The sequence below is a fragment of the Bacillus rossius genome, chromosome 1, assembly GCF_032445375.1.
Source record: "Bacillus rossius redtenbacheri isolate Brsri chromosome 1, Brsri_v3, whole genome shotgun sequence".
Taxonomy (NCBI): Eukaryota; Metazoa; Arthropoda; class Insecta; order Phasmatodea; family Bacillidae; genus Bacillus; species Bacillus rossius.
Window position 1 is genome coordinate 267,564,572 of NC_086330.1, and position 24,197 is coordinate 267,588,768.

At 35.0% G+C, this 24,197-nt stretch overlaps 2 protein-coding genes across 4 annotated transcripts in view; both read right to left on the minus strand.

Annotated features, from left to right (window-relative positions):
* Window positions 1–24,197, minus strand: part of LOC134527580 (inositol-trisphosphate 3-kinase homolog) — a 533,915-nt gene that overhangs the window by 174,705 nt on the left and 335,013 nt on the right. The window lies entirely within an intron of this gene.
* On the minus strand, window positions 18,150–22,593 carry LOC134527578 (uncharacterized). The gene is made up of 2 exons (XM_063360380.1): window positions 21,849–22,593; window positions 18,150–20,958 (listed from the first exon to the last, which is right to left on the minus strand). The coding sequence occupies exon 2, from the start codon at window positions 20,328–20,330 to the stop codon at window positions 18,597–18,599; it is 1,734 nt and encodes a 577-aa protein (XP_063216450.1). The 5' UTR covers window positions 20,331–20,958; window positions 21,849–22,593; the 3' UTR covers window positions 18,150–18,596.

Below are 24,197 nucleotides of genomic sequence, written 5' to 3' on the forward strand. Positions count from 1 at the left end.
ATAATTCATAGTATCACTATCTATTGTTAAACGATTTGGTTGTAATCAGGGGCATTAATAGTCATCATTTTAATTCCGGCAATTTATAATTGCGCGAAACACTTTTGTTTGACCAAGCCCAAGATGGTAGTACTTGTGCAATGCCAAACTGAATGTTTTAAAATTCTAAACTCCTAACAATACATTTGTTTCACTGTGCCAAATGTTATTTTATAAATACGTAACCTGGGCTTAGTCCATCGTAACCGTGAACCACCTACTGACCTACTTCTAGGTTTCTTGGCATCAGAATTCATTAAGTTCTTTACATACAGTTTACTAACATGCATTATAAAGAAATTACTTGATAATGTTAAGATGATACTCAAAATGTTAAAGCGATGATTTATAACAGAATAATTTAATTAGTATCCAAAAGTTTTTTGTTGCGGCCATATTTTTACATTGGATTGGTTAATTATTGTGTTTATATACTTACAGGTTTACAGAAAAGTACGCAGAAAGCCATATGCACTACACACTTGTAAACGAAAACTACACTAGCACGCCAACAATGAGTAGCCTACACGTCGAGGTCTGCCGTTACCAACAGCCGTCTGACGCACCACCAGCTCAACGCACACGCACGACGCACAGGGAGGAAATGACCCGCGTCTACTGGAAAAAGAATATTAAGAACTTGTGAAAGAATATATCCCTCTTCTGGCCCCCCGTGGAAAATCGAAAGATAAAGAAATGCTTATGCATCCACATCTCTGTACATTGTTACCTTCGGAACGAGTTTCTCCAAAAGATAACCAGGTCCGATGCCGAAACGATTTTTTTTCCCGTACGATAGCAGAATGCCGAGACAAGTCGAGCCGACCCGATAAAGCGCGCGGCCTTTCATTTGATAACATGGGTTCATATTACTGCCGTCTGGTCCCGGCCGAGCCGATCCGAATGATAAGCGGTGGAAACGTAATAAGGTGATTCACAAGAAAGAAAGAAATAACTATTAAAGTAATATAAAGCTGTGATCAAGAAGCATGCGAAAATGCCTTTCGATTCCATTTCACAAAGCAAAGGAATTTAAAAAAATTGCTATTGGAATAGGTTATCCCAAACTTTCCGCACATCTTCCGTAGTCATGAGTAATGTGACAATTAATGCATGGCTAAAACGCGGATGTGTAGAGTTCGATGAAAAAAATACTGAAATGTCTGGTGACGGAACTAGTTCACAGTACTTAAAAAAATTAACATGTCATTGTATTCCCACCATACATGTGTGAGTTAAAGGGCAAAGATAAAGAGGTGCGTTCGGGAACATAATACCATTGAATATATATAACTTATAGAAGTCGCGAGGGGATAGGATTTATTATTCCAATTTTCGGATCCAAAACTGTGGTAGTTGTTAGCTCCGCCGCTAGACAGCTCTTCTTTCCACAAGAGGGTACTCGTAGTTACCAGCTTCCACGCCAGAGCGCTGTAGCGTCGTTTTTTTCAAGGTCGTGCGCGTAATTCTCTGTCTCACTCTATCGAGAGGCGGTGCCTTTTGTTGAAATCCGAGCGCTTAGATACGGACGGGCGCAACTGAATTGGAGGAGTACGGCCACCGAAAAAAAAGTGCGGTTAAAAGATGCCAACATCAAAAATTAAGTTTTAATTATAAGAAAACTACAGAAATTTCTTAAACGTAATAACGTAAAAAAAAAAAATACTGACATTCGTAGTTCAGAATTTATAAAATGTGTTAACGGAGTGGCGCATTGAGTAAAATGGCAAAACATAATTTGGAATAATTCTTGACAACGTTGAATGATTTTGGTAGCTATGAAACAACTATGGCTGCGATGACTGTTCAAACGCGTGCACGTGTTGTTATTAGTAACTGAAACTAATGGTATGATGTCATACTTTGTGGCTATGCAGTTTATAATTTTTTTAACATAAGATGAAGCTTTTTTACATAATGTTTTGGCTGTTTCGTAATTCAAAATAAATAATCTTAAACGTTATATGGTGAATATTCCCAGTAACGAATGACCACAAAAAAAAATCAATTTTGCCAACATAGATCTAAAAAGTTAACGATTTACTATGTTAAGTTGCTTATAAATAACGCACATTTCCCGGATCTCCAAAGAAAATAAGAGTTTGTGTTAGAGCATTGAGTTGCCACTCTTTATATTCCTTGCTTTGAGGTTAGATACACAAGTTATGCTCGTAAAAACGATGCGCAAGTATTTTGAATACAAATATATTTTCTTTTAATAACCGAAAGGTAAATATTATTTCCATGAAATATAATACAATACTTTAAACACAGACAACATATAAGAGCTATTTTTTGTTTATTATTCCATCTGGCGTGATAAATATTATATTTTAAAAACAGTTTGTGGATTTTTAATATAAAATAAATATTTATTTATGACATCAATTTAAGTTGTTCAAAAAATTCACTTTGGTATGAATTCAACCAAATTCATGTTATTCAGGGCAGAAAATTAGAAACTACCAAAAAAATATTATCTACGTTGCTGTTTTGTGTAAATCTGTGCACGGACTTTGTAAGTGATATATTTATAATTCCTCATTTTAGCAACCCATTTTAACACAAGAGAAAAAGGATTTTATACTAAAAATTATTATGTTAAACCATTAATTAGCAGGAAACATGTATGAATAATCTATTTAAATTTGCATTTGAACAGTGAATATTATTTTGCAATATAAATATATTTTATCATCGTATATTACGGATGAAAAGTTTGTATTTCCATCTAATCAGAAGTATTATGACACAGTTAATTAAATTGCTTTACAAGTTTTTATTCACATGAAAATCATTAAAAATTGGTTGGGAAGTTATATAAACATACAAAAACAAATCATTATACATACAATTTTATTATCTTAGTGGATTTAAATTAATGGTGTCCCAGTGACTACTGCGAAGAAAAAAGTCTTGCGAAAGGTTTCCTCGTAATTGAAATTCGTCAAAAAAAAATCTATCTCTCATTTTTGGTGACATTTCTGACAAGTGGTACGATGAAATTTGAGACTGACAAATTAATGTTGTGAAGCAATAAACAAAATATCACATTCGTGAACTACAAATGTATAGTTGTTTTTATTTTATAGTAAAAGTGTATCTAATAACCCGTGGCTTTGCTCACGTAATTTACGGGTATTGCTGATATTCTACCATTTTAAGAAAAGTATGTATTAAATTCCAAAGATTATTGAAGAATTATACACAAAGAACTGTCAAGTATAGAACATATTTAATAAATAAAAATATTTTTACGGCTTATTTTTAATTGGTTTAGCGTAAGCCTATTTTAACTTTTATTTAAAATTGAGAACCTACCTTATTTTCTATCTCCCGGTTTAGTGACTTTGAGAATATATTTTTCCTTGATGAAATCTTAACTCTTTTCCATCTGACGAAGAAGCCAATTAAAAAATAAACTAAGACTCGCGCACTTATTGTATGTTAAAACTGCCATCGTTTTAAAATACTGTAATTTTTTCGTTATAGTCATGCTTAGGATAATAACATAATATGCCTTATTACGCATACATTTCAATATTCATGAAACCAATGCATTTTTATTTTAAATGTAGAGCAGTTACCAAATTTCTTATCTCGCATATTGATTTTTCGGTATGGCTAGTATTACTTAAACTAAATTTTTGAATTTTCACTGATGTACTCTTTTCACTTTTCTATGTGATTTAGAAAATATAGCAATATACATAAACCAATTAAACCAAAATCATCCTGAATTTTTATTACCGAAAAAAGTTAAATACAAAAAATTTTAATATGCGTATTTTAATATATATATATATATATATATATATATATATATATATATATATTGCCAATACTGATTTAGTGGGTTCCTTTTTATTTATTTTTAAAAATAATATCTACCCCTTTTACTACTTAATAGATAACATTAAATAAGAGAAGGTTGTTTAAGGTATGTTGATTTTCCTTGCCAATATCTAAAAGTAAATTTTTACAAACGCGAAATATAGTTTAAATAAGAATTTACTTTTAAAATTAAACCATATTTTGAACGGAACACTGACTATTGGCTCAATACAAAGTTTTAATAGCTAATTTTCTCTTCACTCGGGTACAGAATCCCATCATTCAGTGATTTCCGTGGCTAGCTTCTTTTGGGATTTCATTATTCTCAAACGACGGTAAGGGAAGCTCCTCTTCAAGGTCGCCTAACGAGCTGATAAGACCTGCCGGGTAATTTGAATCGTTGGTCTGGTATTTTCGAAGAGGGGGGGGGGGGGGTGGTGAAGGATGTCGCGACTGGGCTGGTTAACCTAGTTCTGCCAAATACCGCCAGGGGCGTATACGGCCGATACACAGCGATGAAAGCGATCGCAGCGGCGGAGCTTGGAACTACAACAATTCTTCTGAGAAACCGGACAGAAAATTTAACCTGGGCTCGCGACTTCTATACATTATATATATTCAATGATAATACCGTGGGGGCGAGCACTTGAGACACACATGCTGGACTCTGCTAACTGCATCTATAACAAAGGATGCCTGGCAAACCTATTGCAATCATTTATAAAAACTTAACATACTGAAAGAGGGACTGCATAATAGACATGGCCATGAACCAGTTTTTAATCAATTTACATGAAGATTGTGACTGTAACGAATTTCTTTCCTTAACAAGTAACATTAAAATGGATTCCAATTTTATTTTTTGAATATTCCCCGGGGGGGGGGGGGGGGCTCTGGGAGAACTCCGGGGGGGCAAAGCACCCCCGGAGAAGTGCCTGAAAGAAACACTGTCTGCATCGAGATCAGTTGACATTCCCTGCACAGCTGTGTATTCCTCGTGGCCACAGTCGTCAACGGCCGTCCACTTTTCAATGCACTCTTCTGCATTTTCGCAACCTGGTACATATTTGACATCAGACACTAAATACGCCTCAAAAAGACCATATATGGCATTAAATGACAAAATCCCGCCTAATCCGAATTTTCGCTAATCCGAACAGGGTTCGGTCCCAATTAGTTCGGATTAGCGGGATTCTACTGTATATATGTGTGTATATATATGTATGTATGAGTGTATGTATGTATAAAGGCTAACGAAAGAGAAGGTTTTCTTAATAGCTTGGACGGAACTCGTTAGGGATAATCTAAAACACACCATCATGAATTTAGTGTTGTTAAGGGCCCCACCTATCTGGGCACAAACACGATGTGCAGAGCTTCAGGGGAAAAAAAAACTACGCAATTTAAAAATTGATTTAGATACTATAGTGGCATCTGTTTAAGAATATAATTTAAAATACGCTAAGTGCGGACGAGAGTTTCTGTTTCCACTTTTAGGTTTTACTGAATTTTATAAGCACGAAACTGGCTAAAATGCGTGTTTTCAGATCGAGTTTTAGACGTCATACATCCGGTACATAGTATTGAGAGCACTCAAGAGACTTGCATTACACCTTTATCCTAATTCCTCCGACATATGCAGTAATAGAGTAATTGTAACCGCCCGTCTCATGGTTTTCCAATGCACGACGAGTCCAGAGCTGGAAGCACCGGTGGGCGTCGTACTCGCCATCCCGCCTCACTGAAGCAAGTAGCTCACTGGACGGGCCCCTTACACAAAGATGTCCACAATACATCGCCGAGGTATAAGCGTTACTCTTCAATGTAACAACAACAAACAATTGTTTTTCTATCCAGATGATAAAGAGTGAATACATGCCGGTCCAGGAGGATGATTGGGAAAAGGGGGGAGGGACGGTTTTTGTCGTAAATATCTTTATTTCTGTTATTAAAATGGCAAGTATTGCATACACCCACACCTTAACTTCTTACATTGATTGAGACAGTACCGTCAGTTGGGTATCATTGGCCCTTTGAGGGTAACTTTGGCCCAAGACAAAAAAAAATGTTAAACCATGTTACAACTTTTCAAAATATTTATTAGATGTAATGTAATTAGATGTAACATGGTTTAACATTTTTTTTTGTCTTGGGCCAAAGTTATCCTCAAAGGGCCAATGTTACCCCAACTGACGGTAGTTCTCGGCCCTGTCCTATGTTCAGAATCTTCCATGAAACAATATCCCCAACGATAAACTACATTTGTGGTTAGTAATACTAATAATAATGTGTTCTCATTAAAACAATAGTCATTACGCGTGGATAAAAGTGCGTTCACCAAAGTTACAGTAAGTTGCATGGCTTTTGGGTTGTAGGTACGTAACTGCTCCCTGATAATGACGACTACAATGTCAACCGAAATTTCAAACACTGCTGACAAAACAACATGGCAGCAGGACATTTAAAACACTGGCACTGCTTCTGAGAACTGTCCATTTTAAGACAAATTATATCTAACTGACTGTAATATCCAACCATTTAATAATTCTAAAATTACATACGCACGATCACTATCACAGTAGAATAATCTGTAGCTTAAGTTTGTATGATACATAAAGTAATTTTTAAACTATTCCGCTTATATCGATGTCAGGGAAGATGAAAAATTATTTAATGAAATAGCTTTTTTTTTGCAACACGGAAAAGCGGATAACGCCTGGCTGCTACCAAGATCGTTGGAGTAATTTGTATTTATACAAAGGATGTTAAAATATATGACGTTGATAAACTCCGGCACCGTTTGACTGATACCATGAAAGTTGGCACACCGAAGTGTTTTAGTAATATTTCAAAGAAATACTATCTATTGTAGCCACTACAATAGTGCGACTTCTGGAAATTTTTTATACAGTTTTTATTATCATGATCTAAAGACCCCAAAACCATCGTCAAATCCAAAGTTTATATATATAAGTATATATATAAACTTTTGGAACACCATAACTGCCGTAATTTTTCACAAATCACATCCAAACTGATTCATAAAATACAATCATGGAAAATCTTGGTCGAGTTCGTTAATGGGCAATATTCGAACAAAGGGGTAGAAACAAGGAAGGATTTTTGAAAACCGAAAAATCGCTTCAACTCCCATAATATGGAAAATACTACACCCGTTTGGACGTAATATAACTTGTAAGAGTAATACCAAAATCATTTGTCTGAACAAATTTTTTATACGACAAACAATAACTGCAATGGGTTTAAAAAACAAGGGTAGTAGTACAAAACAAATCATAACTCCCTTCGTAGGCACATCTTATAATTTTTATCTAAATCTTTTGTCTGAAACAATTTTTATTAGAAGAATAATTAATGAAAGGGGTTGAAAAAGAGGGGTAAAATTAAAAAAAAAATAATCATAACTTACTGAGCAGGAACACTACCAAATCCGTTAAAAATGTTTGTAAATGTTATAATTTTTATCTGAAACAATTTTGGGTATAAGACGAGCCATTGTTCAGGGGGTTGAAAAAATAAAGGGTATAATTTAATATATATTAATTTACTTATATTCTGTACCATTAAGAATATTAAATACGGGTTTGTTTTATTATAAAACTATAAATTATTATCTACAACTTTAGTCTTAAATATTTTTTTATACGACCAACCATTACTGCACGGGGTTCCAGGAGTTTATAGAAGTTTCCAAAACATTGCCTGACGAAATAGGTACTTCGAAATCTACTTACGTCTGTAGGCTGTGCCAAAAGGGATTTTTTTTTCTCATAAAGAAGGTTTTTGTGCTAACCGTTTTGCTATAACTCGTCACTAGATGACGCTGTTTCAAATTAACTTCTATTCCGTTCAACTAATTGCCATGCAAATTTGTATATATTGATTTTTACTGTCCTTATTCCTCAATAACAACAAATAGCGATTGTGACTGTGATTAGTATTTTTTTTTGAGTGAGTTTAAAATGGGATATCATTTAAAACGCTTTACAGATTCTAGATTACATACAAACCAGCCATCTTAGATAATATGGAGGTATATAAATGAACACTGGCAGAACAACATCTGCCGCGTACTGCTAGTTCATGTGCGACTGTGATTGTTCAGCGAGCATGTTTCATCGGCGAATGAAATAATTTGGGTTTGGAAATGGTGCAGCTTATCGACCGTTCCGCGAAGTTCGCGTCGCGCTCCCTGGCTGCCAACTAGACACGGGCGAACGGGGCAACTTGCGCTAACACGAGTCGTACGAACAGATTACAATCAGATCACGCCCCGGGCCTGTCGTTGAAACTGCTTGTCCGACAACACACGGTGTCTTCCTCCAGCCGCCGCCGGACCTGAGACCCTGCTCTCCCCCCACCCTCACTCGCTCTGTCCGCCGGCCAATCACGGTCCTCCGCTAACTTTCTCTTCCCCGGGACACGTTGCCGAGATCGCTAGTTTATGAATAGTTTTACGCCACTTACTTTAAATCATTGACACGGGAATGTGGAAATTAACATTCTACCAGTGAAAGGTCACAATATTATAGAGTAACTCAAACCGTTTCAGATAAGCGCATGCGCGAGTGCTGCTTTGTTGTTTTCTCGCTTCAGCGCGAAAGAATGGCTCTTGCCCCAATTAGTAGAGGGTGAACCTGTGAACTTTACTTGGCAACAGGATGGAGCCCCTCCCCATTGGAATATCTTTGTACGAGAGTGGTTGAACGTTTAAGTCCCTAACCACTGGATTGGTCGTAGTGATCGAGACGACAAAGCTCTTTTTCGCTGGCCTCCACATTCACCTGACGTAACGCCATGCGATTTTTTCTTCTTCTTTTGGGGCTTTATAAAGGATCGTGTTTATGTTCCGCCGCTACCTAATGATTTTTAGAGTTGAGAAACAGAATTGAAGAGGCTATTGCTTTCATTACTATGAACGTGTTAACCAAAGTGTAGGAAGAATTTGACTTTATGTTGGATGTGTGCCATATAAATAAAGGTGCAAATATTGAACATTTGTTAAAAAAAACTAGATTAGTTTGCCTTCAATGTTATGTATGGTGTTGTAAATAGTCTAAATTAAACTGTTATACTATACAATTGAAACTATTCACAATCTTTTTTGGACAGCCTGTATAAAATAAATTTTATACTACAGAAGGTTTTGGCACCTTAAAAATGTTTAAAAGTAAAATATCAAGGAAAACAAGAATTTAAAAAATACATTAATTTTAATTTTCTTCATTTGTTAGATATAACAATATATTAAATATTCTAATTATTTGCTATTTTCAAAACAAACTAACGTCGATAAAGGCAAAGAAGACATCTTTCACAAATTTACCCAACCAACTAAAAATTTCATTGATATTTAATAGTAGCGATACTTCCCGTTCGTTAACGTATTTAATACGAGTGTTCGCGAAGTACTCGCTAAACTTTACTACTGCCCTTTCGCGACTACTAACACAATTCACAGCCTTCTTCAACTATCATGGAGATTTTATTCCACACGGCATGCAACTAAGCTAACTTGAACAGAACATGACTTAAACCCTACAACTGGTGTCCAGCCAGAGTTCACCATGGGAAATATTTATTTTCCATTAATTATGCCGGGTTTATGAACTACGCGATAAACGCAATAACGAAAGAAACGTAACATGAAAAAGTTCAATAAAGACGTTCTAAAATACTTGTTTATAAAATACGTGACACGCAAAAACGCAAACCAACGGTCTCCCAACATTCTACTTCATGCTTCTCGGCTTGCGATTCCTCCTTCTATATTTGAAGTGAATTATTGTGGAAACTTTTAGAAACGCAAAATTTACCTGCTTAAAAGGCCACGATGATGTTTTTATTAAAAACATCATGTTTTTACGTCTGAAACGTTTGCATATTTAAACAAAATATTACTTTTAAATAAAAAAATTAAAATTTGATATGTTTTCATTAAAAAAATGAATAAATTAAAGAAGCCCAGGGAAGAAATTCCTTTTCTACTAGTTTACAATTTCAAGTGATAACGTCTTTCACCTTTCTTGCTTTATGAACGACCGTGATTTTCTTCCGTTACGCCATTAATAATAATAATGATGATGCGTGTGTGTGTTATTTATAAACTATATGGCTAAATGCCATCCTTCTATTTAGGTCTACAATTAATAGTCAAAATGTGTATAAAATCTGTATGTGGAAACTACGGATTTATTCGTTAGCATGTAGTATCAGCCTTGCAATTTTATTCTAGGGCTTCGTAACAGATCATTTAGCTAATATTACATTGGGAGAGTGAAGAAAAACATTTAAATGTTGTTTAGTCTTTTGTCCTCGGTACATACCCAATTTACGAATTTTTCACAAAAATTACCCATCACTAAATGAGATTCCTTGGATCTCGCACACCGTACCTACACTTTCACTAAGCCATGTTATCTTCTTCGTTTTGTCAAGATTCAACACGTGCAAAACGTAGCCAAAATCTATTAAAGTTAAATCTCCAATATTTAAAATTGTAACGATTTGAGCGATTCATTTTTTTAAATAAATAAAAAACTACTTAAACATACGAAAAATTCAATTGCTCGAAAAATTTTTTTTGCCAAGCTTATTGCTCCCTATAGATTGGAGCACGTCTAAAAATGACAGCAAATTTACGGAATTTTCAACGATGAATTAATCTCAAAGAAACGATATTTCAGATAACTGGATCTTCGTAAAATCGTAAAAAGCACGCCGTACTTCGACTTCAAAATTATGTTTTTAAGGGGAAAAACACTCGTACAAGGAATAAGATTGTTTCTGCTGGAGTCTTAACAAGTTAATGAATGTTTCGATGGGTATTTCTTGTGGATTTATGTTCAACGTAAGCGAACTTAGTACCTGCAAATTTACGAAGATACCTTGATAATTTTTAAGCAGCGTTATTTTTAATTTGAGGTGAACGTTGTCAAGAACGAGCACGCAAACACGGCGGGGTGTGTTTCGAGTCCAAGGCCACTCGCGGCTCGCTCAGTGACGCGCAGGTGCAGCAAGGAGGTTATAAATAAACCTGCGACAGCGTCACTGCCGTGCCTTCATTGACGCACCGCGGCGCGCTCTGGCGCCAACTCACCCGCCCGTCCCTCTCGCGCGCACGGCCGCGCCAGTCGGTGCTCCGGCGCACCGACGTAAACAAGCGCCGCGCCATCTTGACTCATTTCGACGTGGAACATCTCAGCTCTCGGTATACGGCATTCGGTAGGAGTAATTTCGTGAATGGAACGGAAGTCGAATGAACGAGAATGCGTAACGACGGTGCTGCCATCTGAGGAAGTCTCAGAAATCTAGGGGGAAAAATGCGGAACCGCGTGATTCAGCCGTATATATTGCTTTCGTTAACTTCGCACATTAACACCACGCATAGCTACTAAAAATTAAACCTTATAATAGAACAAATATCCTTTAATACTTTGTTATAATTTATAGTCATTAACGAAATAACGGAAACTTAAATAAAAGTTAGAATCCTAGCATTACAACCCTTAGTTAACATTGAAATGTAGAGATAGCGCAGCGTTCGTTGATCATACTGTAGAGATATAGCAAATTCTTGGAAGTATTTTTCAGACTGATTTCTGTCGTTCAAGGAAAAACTAATATTCATTAAATTACTTGATGTAAAACATGTGTTATAAAATGTTTCAAGTTAATATTTTAGTAATTACCTGACATAGAAGTGTAACTTCTAACGTAGTATGTATTAAAGTACATATGCCTTTTTAGGTAAATTTCGAAGAAATACTACCTATTGTAGCCGTTACCATGGTGCGACTTCCGGAAATTTTTTATATAGTTATTCGTTTCAGGTCCATAGACCATTAAAACAAAAGTATATATATCTATATAACATTTTTTTTTATGGACACAACTGCAGTAATTTTGTACTAATCACTTCCAAACTGATACAAAAAATATTGTAATGGAAAATTACGGTAGTGTTCGTTAATGCGAAAAATCCGACCACAACTACAAACAGTGGAAAAAACAAGGATGGGAGGCCAAAATAATTCCCTCAGCACTGAATATATATAATATACATTATATATGTGTATTATATATATATTCAATGCCCTTAGTAAGCACACAATCGAATTCGTTCAAATTGTTTTTACCTAAAACTTTTGTCTGAAACGTTTTTGATAAAACCAAATATTCCTGTAAGGGGTTGGAATCAAACAGGGGTGGAAAAAAAGATCATATTTTCCTTACCATGAATATATTAAATCCGTTCTTAGTCATTGTGAAACCTTAAAATACCACCTACAACTTTCGACCTTAATTATTTTTGTACACCACCAATCATTACTAAAAGGGGTGGAAAATAACAGGGGTTGAAGAGTGAAAAAAATAATAACTTCCTTAATTATACATTATCAAATCCGTTAAAATTATTTGTAAACCTTATTAATATTATCGAAAACTTTGGCCAGAAATAATTTTTGATAAAACTTTAAATTTATTTTATATTACTTGTGATTATAAATAGATTTATGTTATCAGTTAATTATTCATGTATTTTAATTAATATTAAGTGTTAACTATTCTGTATGAATCGCCGCGCTACAGCTTGGCAGAACGAACTCTAGGCAGCCGTGGGACAAGCATCCATCGTCCAGGGAAGCCTTTCTGGGCTGCTCGGACTAGCGAAGCCGGACCTGACTGTACCAGTCCGGGTGACTGACTCGTTACTTTCTTTCCTGCTGGCCAATGGGTGGACAGCATTTCAAGACTAGTTGAATACAAAATTTAAAACCATTTCCTATAGTATTCAACAAATGTCAACTCTGATGGAAGAATGTCATGTAACAGTGTTTAAATGCACCCGGTATAGAAGTTCAAATAATTCACAACGAAGCAATGTCCATGAGGACACTGGCCGGGGGGGGGGGGGGGGGGGAGCTGGGGAGTCCGGCCACTGAACACGCTCCCTCGGGACAGAGTATCAGCCGTTTGAGGCCGCGACTAGTTTTGAGTGGAACCTTAATTACGTCCGCGATTTGACAGGCATATCAAACGTAATTCGCATTACGTTAAATCTGAACTTAACTGAGCCCCAGCAGACAGGTTCCACGAGTGGTCATTTACTAAATATATATTTTTTTTGTAGCACAATAACAGTCTCGTGTTTCTACCCTGAGCACAGCCGTAGCAAGGAGAGGATAGTTTTAGAGACTATGGGCGAATTAGACAAAAGTTAGAAAAAAAATCCCTTATTAGGTAACCGGAAAAATCTATAATAATTAATTGTAAATCTTCAAACAATTATCTAAAATTTGGCCTAAAAAATATTTTTGATAGAATGAACCATTACTACAAGGGATTAAAAAACAGGGGTTAGAATAAAAAATACTTCCTTACCATGTACACTATCTAATAGGTTCTTAATTATTTTACTCTTTCTAAATATTGTCTGAAATGTTTGTCTTAAGAAAATTTATATGTAACCAACTATTAATGTAAGGGGTGGAAATAACAAGGGTTGAAAGGCAAAAAAATCATAACATGTTTAGTCGGTGTACTATCAAATCCGTTATAATTTATTGTAAAAATTCTAAACATTATCTAAAATGTTTGGTTAAAATATTTTTCCATGAAACGTACTACTATCGCAAAAACGTACTACTATCGTAAAAACAGGGGTTAAAAAATCAACACTTCCTTAATAAAAAAATTCGTTTGGGTATATTTAAACCACCTTAAAATTATTTGAGCCTTGGTCCAAAACAATTTTATACGACTAAGTATTAGTGCAAGAAATGCAAAATAGTGCTTAAAGGTCAAAACAATTTAACTACCTAAGTAGGTATAATACAAAATTATTTCTAAGCTATTAAATTATGGATTAATTGAGTTATAAACATTGGAAACATTTTCGCTGCATGGAATATGGGAAAATGTTTGATCAATTATTTGGAAAATTGGACAACATATGGGATGCCATGTACATTTAGTTAAATTGTGTCAGAAGTTTATAGAACTTTTCCAGAACGTTTCCAGAAGCAATCCATTATTCGAAATCTAACTTCGCCTGTAGGCTGAGCCAAAATAATTTTTTTAAATACAAAATAGTTCAATTATAACACATACTTTGAGTATTTATTATATAATTAGTTATGTACAATATGTTTGAATATGAAACATTTGTATAACTCAGGGACATGACGAACTATTCTGATTTGCTGATGGAGGATGGGAGAGGAAGGAAAATGGTGATAATTTGAATGTTTCTAAAGGAATTAAGATTACTTACCGGTGAAGGGCAAACACACACAAACACCCCACCCCCTGAAACTTCACTTGTAAAATGTTTGGTGTGTAACATTTAAGAACTCGGTACACGGCATCTGGTGGGAGTAATTTCGTGAATGCGACGGAGGTCAAGGAACGGATGCTGCTATCTGTGGCAGATGGCGCGAGCCACATATTCACCAAGGGAAACTTTATTGTATTAACTGTTTAGTGAATTCTAACAAGATGGGAAGTATTTTAATAATATTACTTTCCTTGACGCAAATCAGGTCAAAAGACGCAGTTTCGTATTTTTTCAAATGTTTTTCTCTTTTATCGGAGCCGTTTCATTACATAACATTTGGCTCTATACAAATCGAATGATTTAATAGTCAACGTAGCGGCTCCGGCAGCGAATTCCAACGGCGAGTACGGAAACTACGTGTGATTCGTGTCCGGAAATGTAGTTGAAAACACAATTTGCGTATATTTATGACGCTCGGCATTACTTTAAAGAATTCTACGTTAAATTTTGTGTCCATTTTTCGTATTACAAGTGTACATATTTGCAACATGAGAACACATGTAATTTCCCGTTGCCGAGGTTAGATGTTACACATCTCTGGCGAGTACTGAAAGACTCGCTCACGTTCTTTTTTTTTTTTCGTTGTTACTTTTATGTAAGGTCTATTTCTAAAATTCCCTTTCGATGCCTCCATTGCATTTCTTGTCCTACCGCAAATATTTTCAACATATATTCACTTAGTGAAATATTATGGGTGTAATACGGCGTGCGAATCTTGGTTTTTATCATCACTTTCGTCCTTTTTTTTTTTTTTTACCTACTCCCACGATATTAAACTGTGTGAATATCGGTTAAAAATTCCGAGCAACAAATGCAAGGGATGTATGGAGTTACAATTTTAGAATTAGTCCCTAAAAACTTGTCAAAATCTCGGTACAAACATGTGAGATGAAGCCTAAATTAATGCTGAACATGTTCCGCTCATTGCTGCACTAACTTGGCCCGCAAGCAGATTCGCGTGAACAGAACATAAAAAAGGGCTAATTAAATATAATAAGTGAGATACACTTATTGGAATAATGGCTTCTTTATTTCGAACTATATAAATAACATGCGACCCACCCCGGCTTCACACCAATGCGATCTACTAATATGGCGTAATTAGGATTTAATAAGTACTTATAACTAGCATATGATATGGTGTCAAGGTCAATATAGATATAAATTAAATGCCTTAAGGCATCCAGTGCAAGGGCCACTCAAAAACTGACCTCCCCTCCCTCTTTAATATGAATGAACTTGAAATGGGAGCTCACCTTAATTTTGGTTGCACGTGGTTGTGAAAAAATATGGTTTTGTTATATTTACGGTTCCCGTTATTGTAGTGCGATGAAATATACACCAATTTTTAAGTCAAATCATAATCTTTTAAACACAAAACGTTTAATCGAAATCGGTCCAGTAGTTTTTGCGTCAAACCTCGAATAAACAAAACAGCCAAATTACAGTTTCATATTAGTAATATATGTTTTTGTATATGTATTTTTGTGTCAAGTAAAATGCGAAAAAATTAAACAAGGTATTTGTCTATTAGCACACACGCAGTATAAGATGCAGTGACGTTTAACTCAGGGTTGCATTATTTTAAGATAATCCATGATTGGTAGGTAATTATCAATATATATGCTCGGAGCGGTTGCTAATCATGCAGAGGGGGGAAGGGGGGAGGGCGCAGGGGAACAACCCCCCTCCACCCCGAAAGGGTAAATCAAGCAATAGATAAAAAGACCTATAAAGTAATTTTTTTGCTATTTTAATTTTAAATACTTATTAAATACGGATGTGTAACTGTAAATAGCATAGCCTGGATTTAATGTATTGATACATAAAGTCTCGTTCCCATACGTTATCCTGACTTCCGGTGCCGCTCCCAGAAGCCAGTACTGTATCCAGCCCGCGGTGGAGCTATCTGATATCAAAATACAACAGTCTCTTCATTAATATATAAACTTGTTTGAATTTCACCAGAAAAGCAACAGGAATTTTTGAGTCAAATCATTTAGTACTGACATACAATTTTTAACGTTAAATTTGGTTTGTGTAACATATCTGCTAACGGGGATCATATTTAATATGCAATGATTAGAAACCATGCTGGAACTAACAGTCAAACAGTTAAGATGGGGAATTTTTTTGGACTCTTTGTAGTTGTACTAGGCTAGGAAATTCACTTTTTAAGTAATACCACCACTTTGGTGCTAAAAGCCAAGTATTTATTGCAGGCAAAAAACTTGTTTTAAATGCCTCAAATTATCTTTTTCATTGTAATTTTGGTTCATTTGATACGAAAATATTTTAAGATGCACGGAGTTGGCTTTGTGCGTAAACAGCGTTAGTTAGTACATTTCCTCTCTGCACCCAACAGCCTAATACTTTATTTTTACGTCTTGTTCTTAAAGGGTATTTTTACTGCGAGATATTTCTGACGAGAACGAGATGACTGATGAATCACCATACATCGTCTCCAATAACGGAATGATAAGAGATAAACTGTATCTTCTTTATAAGTCGTTTTGTGTATGTTTCAATTTAGCGGTGAATTTGGTAATAAGGAATAATTCAAAGGCCAAAATAAAACATTAATAAATATTTGTCAGTTTAATAATTATTAAATTATATAAAATTATAATGCATTCATTATTGAAAAGTTACTCAATATTTTTTTTTATATTTAGCAGAATTGTAATATATGCCCTAAATTAATATTCATAACATTTTTCATCCAGAAGTTGAATCATTTCTATGGTTAGAAAAATGAAATACATATTTCTGAAAGAAATTTAAACCATATAAATTAGCAAGTAATACTGCGCTTAAACCTAAATAAAACAATCGGTTTTGTAATATTTTTTATATGTCACAAAAAAATATATATATATATTTTTTGGCAGCTATCATACAAACAGTTTGCCACATATATACTTGTAAACTTTCTACATATTTTGCTGTTATTTATTTCTTGAAAAAAAAATATATATTAACGACCTGTTTAGCTGGTTAATACAACTTATAAGCCAAAAATTATTCAAGTCCGAACGCCTCTAGTACGCAATAAGGACCAGTGAAGATTGCGAGGACATACGTATATAACTGTGTATGCCCACATAAATTACGTCGAAGTCTTAAAAGAGCAAGTCTTACACCTGTACTGCCTGACAAAATACAAGGCAGAGAAAATTCACATTTAAACGAATTGCTTACTGAAATAATACTCCTGACGATGATTCAAAAGTTGTCAATATGATGGAATGCTCTCACTAGTTAGAGTTATATGACGTCCTTACCTGAAGCCCTGGTTCGCACACACGCCTGGTAAATTGACTTTTTGAACAGTACGTACCTGTCAACAAAAACAAAAACAAAAACATTAGAATCACAAAATTTCAATTATTTTTTATTTAATTTTAAACACTGCCAAGACAGTGCTTCCATACTAAAGCATACTACAAGAAAAACAAAATGATATGCTGAGAAATGTTTAGCCTACTCGGATTGGAATTCTAGCAGCCATTCACTTCATATTTACAATAAAATATCATCTATTCAAAAATCAATATTTTATTTTCATATCGCCATAAAATTTAAACTACTATAGTATTATATGCATAGCTAATATATTACTAAACAACACAGTAAATACTATTCCTAAAAATAATCTTCATAAAGTTATGTCGAATAATGTATGCCAAACATTTGGCAAAATATGTCAGATAAGTGTTTCAAACTTGAAAATGTAACATAAAAAAGTCGATTATAAATATCAATCGACAAAAACAATATCAGGGTGTCTACCAAACTGAGCTAGCAAAATTCCTGTACAATTTCTCTACATTCCTGTACACTTCTGAGAAAATTCCTGTACAAAAGTTTTGCACTTTACTGACATAACAGAAACTAAATTATAGTAATTTCTAAGTTTCAAACATTTTATTTGCAAAGATATTCAGAAGATTTACAAAAATAAAGATGATTAAACAAAATTTACAAACATATGCAAGCATACATACACATGCCTGAACACTTGGTCTTAAAAGGTTTATTTGAAAACCTGTCCGTGGTAACAACCCTTTTAGTAACGTATCCTGATAAAGTTCAGCTGTATACCTTATAACACTTCTGCCTCAACACTGTGACATTTATACAAACAATATAAACACACTACACGACACTATTTTCAAAACAAATTATGATAAAAACATAAGTGACCTTGTAATATTTTATACATTACACCATTGATAACACAAAAATACAATTTTTATGAAAAGTTAAATTCTAGCCTTCAATTTTTTGTAAATGACTAAATTATTTCACAGGTCCACAATAGTCCGAAAACTCGATTTCAATTCTAAGTAAGTTATGGTACTTATTTCTGCAGCTCCTTAACACGTTCGTTGATGATGGACACTTCTCGTTCAGCATCCTCAATCAACTTCCTTTTCTTCTCCTTAAGCTCTCGAAGCTCAGCAGCAGCACGTTTATTTGCCTCCGAAAGTTTCATAGCATCTGCGTTCGCTTGTCGTTGTTCATTGAGTGCTTCTGTATACCTGCAATGCGCATTTCTTACTGAAAGAATCATGGGTTTTGTAATGTCAAGTTTCATCAATCCACCCTCATAGGTTACATGGTCATAAATACGACGCTGTGCAATGACAGACGTTTCTTTCATATTTTCTACTAAAATCTCTTTATTTACAGAAAATCCACGCTCTAAGGGTGCATTCCCATGTGATACGGTTAGGAGAAGTTTAACTACTGGAACGAGGTTTTCATACTCCTTTTTACCATCTATCAACTTCATCCAGAACGCGTCCAGTCGAGTCTCGGATCGTGAATATGTCTTCAGATCTTCCATTACAAGTGGTTGTGAACACAGAACCTTGTACTCACGGTCAGCCCTTTCTATTGTGGTAGCAGAAAAAAGATTTGCTTTAAGAACAATTTCAAGAGCAGATGTAAGTTGTTTGCAAGCATCAGCATTTGTAGACATGTGGCACGGGTTCAGACAATTTAATGCTTTGGTCAAAGGATATTTCAGAGGAGACTTTTGCATTAGTTTTACTACAAAATGCTGTAGAGCAGTGCGACAATCTTTACGAAAGAGTAAAATATCTTTTTCGGAGACGTTCTTGCACTTTCCCAAAGCTAACCTTGTCCCATAACCAAGGTCAACATTTTTAATGTCTTTAAGACAGATAAATGAATTGCTCTCATTTTGCTTCAAAACGTCTATTTTTTGAAGAGAAGTACTCTCAAGAACATTCTTCTTGACAATTTTCGTCATAGCATGCTTCACTAAAACTGTTAAAGCATCATAGAGGAATGGTGCCATTGGAGCATCACATTGGAATTCCTTTAAGAATTCCTCCACATTTTCAGCCAGTCCCTCAAAAAAAGCTATTTTAGCTGTAAGAAGATTATCTTTAATTGCCTTTGAAACTGTTGAAAAACTACGGCATGTTGGTTCCTTGGCTGTGCCTTTAACTGAACTTATGTATTTGTCAACATGTGGCAACATTTCCCTAGCTCTTTTTGCTACTCTTCCATTCTCAACCCAGCGGATTGAGCATACCTTCAGAGGAAACACATTAGATCCAGAGGCCTGTGTATAGTCGCCTCGTCGACCCGGAGCCTCTTTGAACAAATAGTATAAAGCTCTGAAGAACTCCATTATGTCCCAACAAGTCTTCTTGATACCAGTCTTAAATGCATTATGAACAGTGTGCAGTCCACAAGATCCAATGTCAAGAAATTGTGGAGCATCTGGAAAAGATCGGGTATCTTCAGCCAAAAGTTTCAATAATTTGAAATTTACATTAGGACCATCCATCGACAATTGAATGATCTTCAAAAAATCCAAATCTTCTAGGCCTGCTTTTATAGCTTTAAGAAGATCTTCAGCAGTGGTGTGATGCAGGAACACTGATGTTACATAACGAGAACATACTCTGTTTTGTGAAATGTCCCAGAATCTTGCAGACAAATCCATTTGTTGCTTTTGTGCTACTTTATTCATGCTTTCGTCAAAACCCAAGCTAAAAAAAGTCACAACTGTTAATGCGAGTTTTAAGTTCACTATGGAAGTAAGGAGATAGACCATATACTATAACATAGGAAATCTTATCTTTTTGAAGTTGCATGCTGTTAGCAATATAATCGTCCGGAAACATTCTTTTGAAGAGGCTAACACTACTAGCAGCTCCTCTGAGGGAATCGTGGTTCATGACTGTTTGGAGGCACCACAATGTTTCAGCACGTGTGACTTCATCTCTTTTAAGATAACTACTTAAACCACGGTTGGTTGATACAGTATGCTGTTTTACTTGGTGCCCTACCTGTGAAACTTCACAACTGCTAGCAACAGTAGAGCCCAAACCTAATGAAGGGAGCTTCGATAGTGAAGACACAGAGGAAGCTTCAGCTACAGCATTTGCTACTGCAGTTGCCACATGAACTGAACCGGCTTTTGTAGTCCACGTGTCAAGAGAGGTGGACTTCTCAGAGCTACTTAATCTAAGTTTGTGTTTGTTACCACTTGAGTGACTGACAACAGCTGTTCTTCCCATGGACTCAACCGAGAAAATAGTTCTACAGACTGAACACCTGGCAGAATGATTGCTTCCATCGACTTCTTGCAGCCATGGAAATTCTTCCTTCCATTGTGGTTGAAATGAATTTCTTCCTCGAATACGCCTAGCCATTGAGGCAAGTATAAAGGAATCACGTATCTACAAAAACATAAAAATGAAAAAAGGGTAAATTTTGAAGACAGTTAACATTAGGAGTATTTATAAATGCAAGTAAAATAGGATATAAGAATTTATACAGGCCATATAATACTTTGTAAGACACTAATATTTAAAGTAGCTACACCCGCCCCTATAGTAATTTCATAATTGGTTAGTGAAAAACAGAGCGCTAGTCAAATATATTTTTTTTCCATAAGTGTGTTAGTCAATGAAAATAATTTGTTTTCCAATCATGCTTGCCTAACACCATTTTAATCAAGATACTATCGCGTATGTTATAATGGAGGAAATACATTTAACCTCCAGTATGCTTTAACAAAGCATAAACTAAACACTTTATATTATTATTTAGATTATTTAATCAGTTAACGTAATTCCCGACTGTTGTTTACTAGAACAATTTGTTTGTAACTAGCCACTAGAGAATCCTAATGACTGAAGTTAAACTAGCCCTGGAAGATTCTGGCTTTGCTCACCAGAGCAGCTGCTGACATGCCAAATGTAATACAAACAGTGGCTGAAAACTCGGTCATCGGAGATATTTCTACATAATGCAAACTATAGAAATATATCTGAAATATGCTTAAGACCATAAACTCTGAAAGACGCGAAAAGTTATTAAGGAAAGCAAAATAGCGTTTGTTTTTCATCACACTATTAATTCGTTGCATTGAATTAATCTTACGCGAATAACATTGCCATTAAACGGATACAATAAAATTTCACATAAATGAAAGAAGACAAAAGGGCGCTACTTCAAATTATGCTGTAAATAACAGACGTCGTTACTTAAAAACAGCAGAAATTGAACAACGTTACTCAAGGAGCGGGTGTAAACGAGATCAATAAATAATAATGATGGTACTCACGTTTCAAATCCGCTTCAAAAAACACGCAATATAAAACTAAGGCATCCTCAAAGAATAAAAAACGTACAATATTACGCAGTAAGCACTGATTAGGTAAACAACACACGCAACATAAAACTAAGGCATCCTTAAAGAGAAAAAAACGTAAATTATTACGTAGTAAGCACTGATTAGGTAAACACACGCAACATAAAACTAAGGCATCCTTAAAGAGAAAAAAAAGTAAATTATTACGCAGTAAGCCCTGATTAGGTAGGTAAACAACAAAGTGAATTACTAGAGACGTTGAAACTACTGACGAAATGAAAAACAGAGCGAGAGAAAATACAGTGTCGCCAGCAAATTCTTCTTAATATTCCCCTCACATCTCTGGACCGAAGTACGGATTGACGTGCATTAGAAGCTAAAGCAATTACGAGTCTCTAGTATGTTTTAGCTAAAATTATCAGTCCGTTCTTGGACTTCTGATCAAGCAACTGACATAAATCTTATTGGTCTGTGCGAAGGCTTCTGTATTGAGATATATTTAAAAGTGAAAACACTTTGAAAATTGCACGAGCAAAGAAAAAAAATTCCCGTACACTAAGCAAAAATCATGTACAATTCCCGTTTTTTTCCCGGGTTGTGAAACTCATGTACAATTCCCGAATTTCCCGAATTTCCCGGTCAGTAGACACCCTGAATATGGTTCCCACTAAACCGAGGAAATTTAAATATAATAACGTTTTGTAATATGTTCCAAATATTTCACAAAAATAATTTTCATCGAATCTTTAAAACAAGCACATACACATTCATATTAGATAAAATATAAATTAATGACATCATAACGACAGTAGAAAAAGAAAGCTAGCACCAAAATTAAATTTAAAAGTTAACAAGTATTAATATATGATGGATATATAATGGAGGTAAGATGTTACGTTATGGGCACGTGCAATCGTTGCCGTGTTAATCCTTGCTGATGTGTAAGGTTAACATTTTTGTTTAGCATACTCACTTCACGATGACAGTATTATATTTCTCCCTAGTGGGTTTATTTCAAGCTATTAAACAAAATTATTAGCCTTTATTAGCTACCGTTTGTTTTGCTACAGGCTCTGTCACACTGTCAAATATTTGTCTGTCTCCAATATAGTTGACAACAGAGTTGGAAGGGTAATATTGGCTGGAAAATAGCTTACAATTTTCTCCGTAAAATAAATTTGGACAAAATACCTCACGTATGTTTTGAATCATGTCACACTATCAAAGTCTATTTTTGGTCTAGCTATCTCCAACTTTTAAATTGAAACCTAGATTTTGAAATTAAATAACGCATCGCAGTGCTAAATATAATTTTAGTGAATTAAAATTTTTTTTGAACATGAATTAATTTAATTCACAATAATATTCGTTAACACAATTAACTATTCAGTGATTTTTTTAATATTTCATGTTTACACATAACATGGTTTCGCATACGTTCATATAAAATTATTTTAGTTATTTCTATTTTATAACCTCTTTAATCATACACGTGTTCTTAGCCATTTTGATTCGTTGCGACGGAAACGGATGTCATTCTCGTTTTCCTATGCATGGATTTGATTGGCGGAAAGCAACTAACATCCAACATATTTTAGAACCCGTTCTATATGCAAAATATTTGATGGAAACTCAAGTCATCCAACTTGTCAAACAAACATGGCTGCGCTAATGACGTTTTTGGTGACGTCATAACCCTCCAAAATATATTTTACACAACACATTGGAAGGTGTTGGAAGCAAAAATTTGACTGTGTGTCAGGGCCTTAACCAATTCCTAACCATTTTTTTAAGTTTCGAAACAAAATATAAAGTAGTTTAACATAGTGTTTTGGTTGTTCCGTATTGGAAAATAGACAATATGAAGCATTCATGGTGAATACTCCCAGCAACGAACGACCAAAGAAACATCTAGGTAGCTAACATTTCCTTTAAGGTTGTTAGGTTGCCGATAAATACCGCATAGTTCGCGGATTTCCAAAGAAAATAAGAGCGTTAGTTAAAGCATTGTGCTTTGTGCATCAATCTTTGACTGGAAGCGAAAACGAACTGGAAGAAGTAACTCGCGTCCTTACATGATTCCTTGTGGCCTTATAATGGTTTGTGGCGCTATCATTTAATAAAAAATGAAACAATGGCATGTTTCTTAGCCAGTCAAACCCACACCCTCTCGTGTTAATCTACTACAGTCAAATGATTTACTTGAACGTTTAAAATTTCCTGAAAATAGAGTTTGAAAACATTGCAAACGCAAGCAAATGACTGCTAAAATATATTTCTTTGATGATGCATCAGGTTGCTTCAATATCAGAAGATTTTTTT

What these genes read in the sequence shown, in the direction of transcription:
- LOC134527578 (XM_063360380.1), bottom strand. Translation starts at nt 20,330, where the DNA reads ATGGTCTATCTCCTTACTTCCATAGTGAACTTAAAACTCGCATTAACA.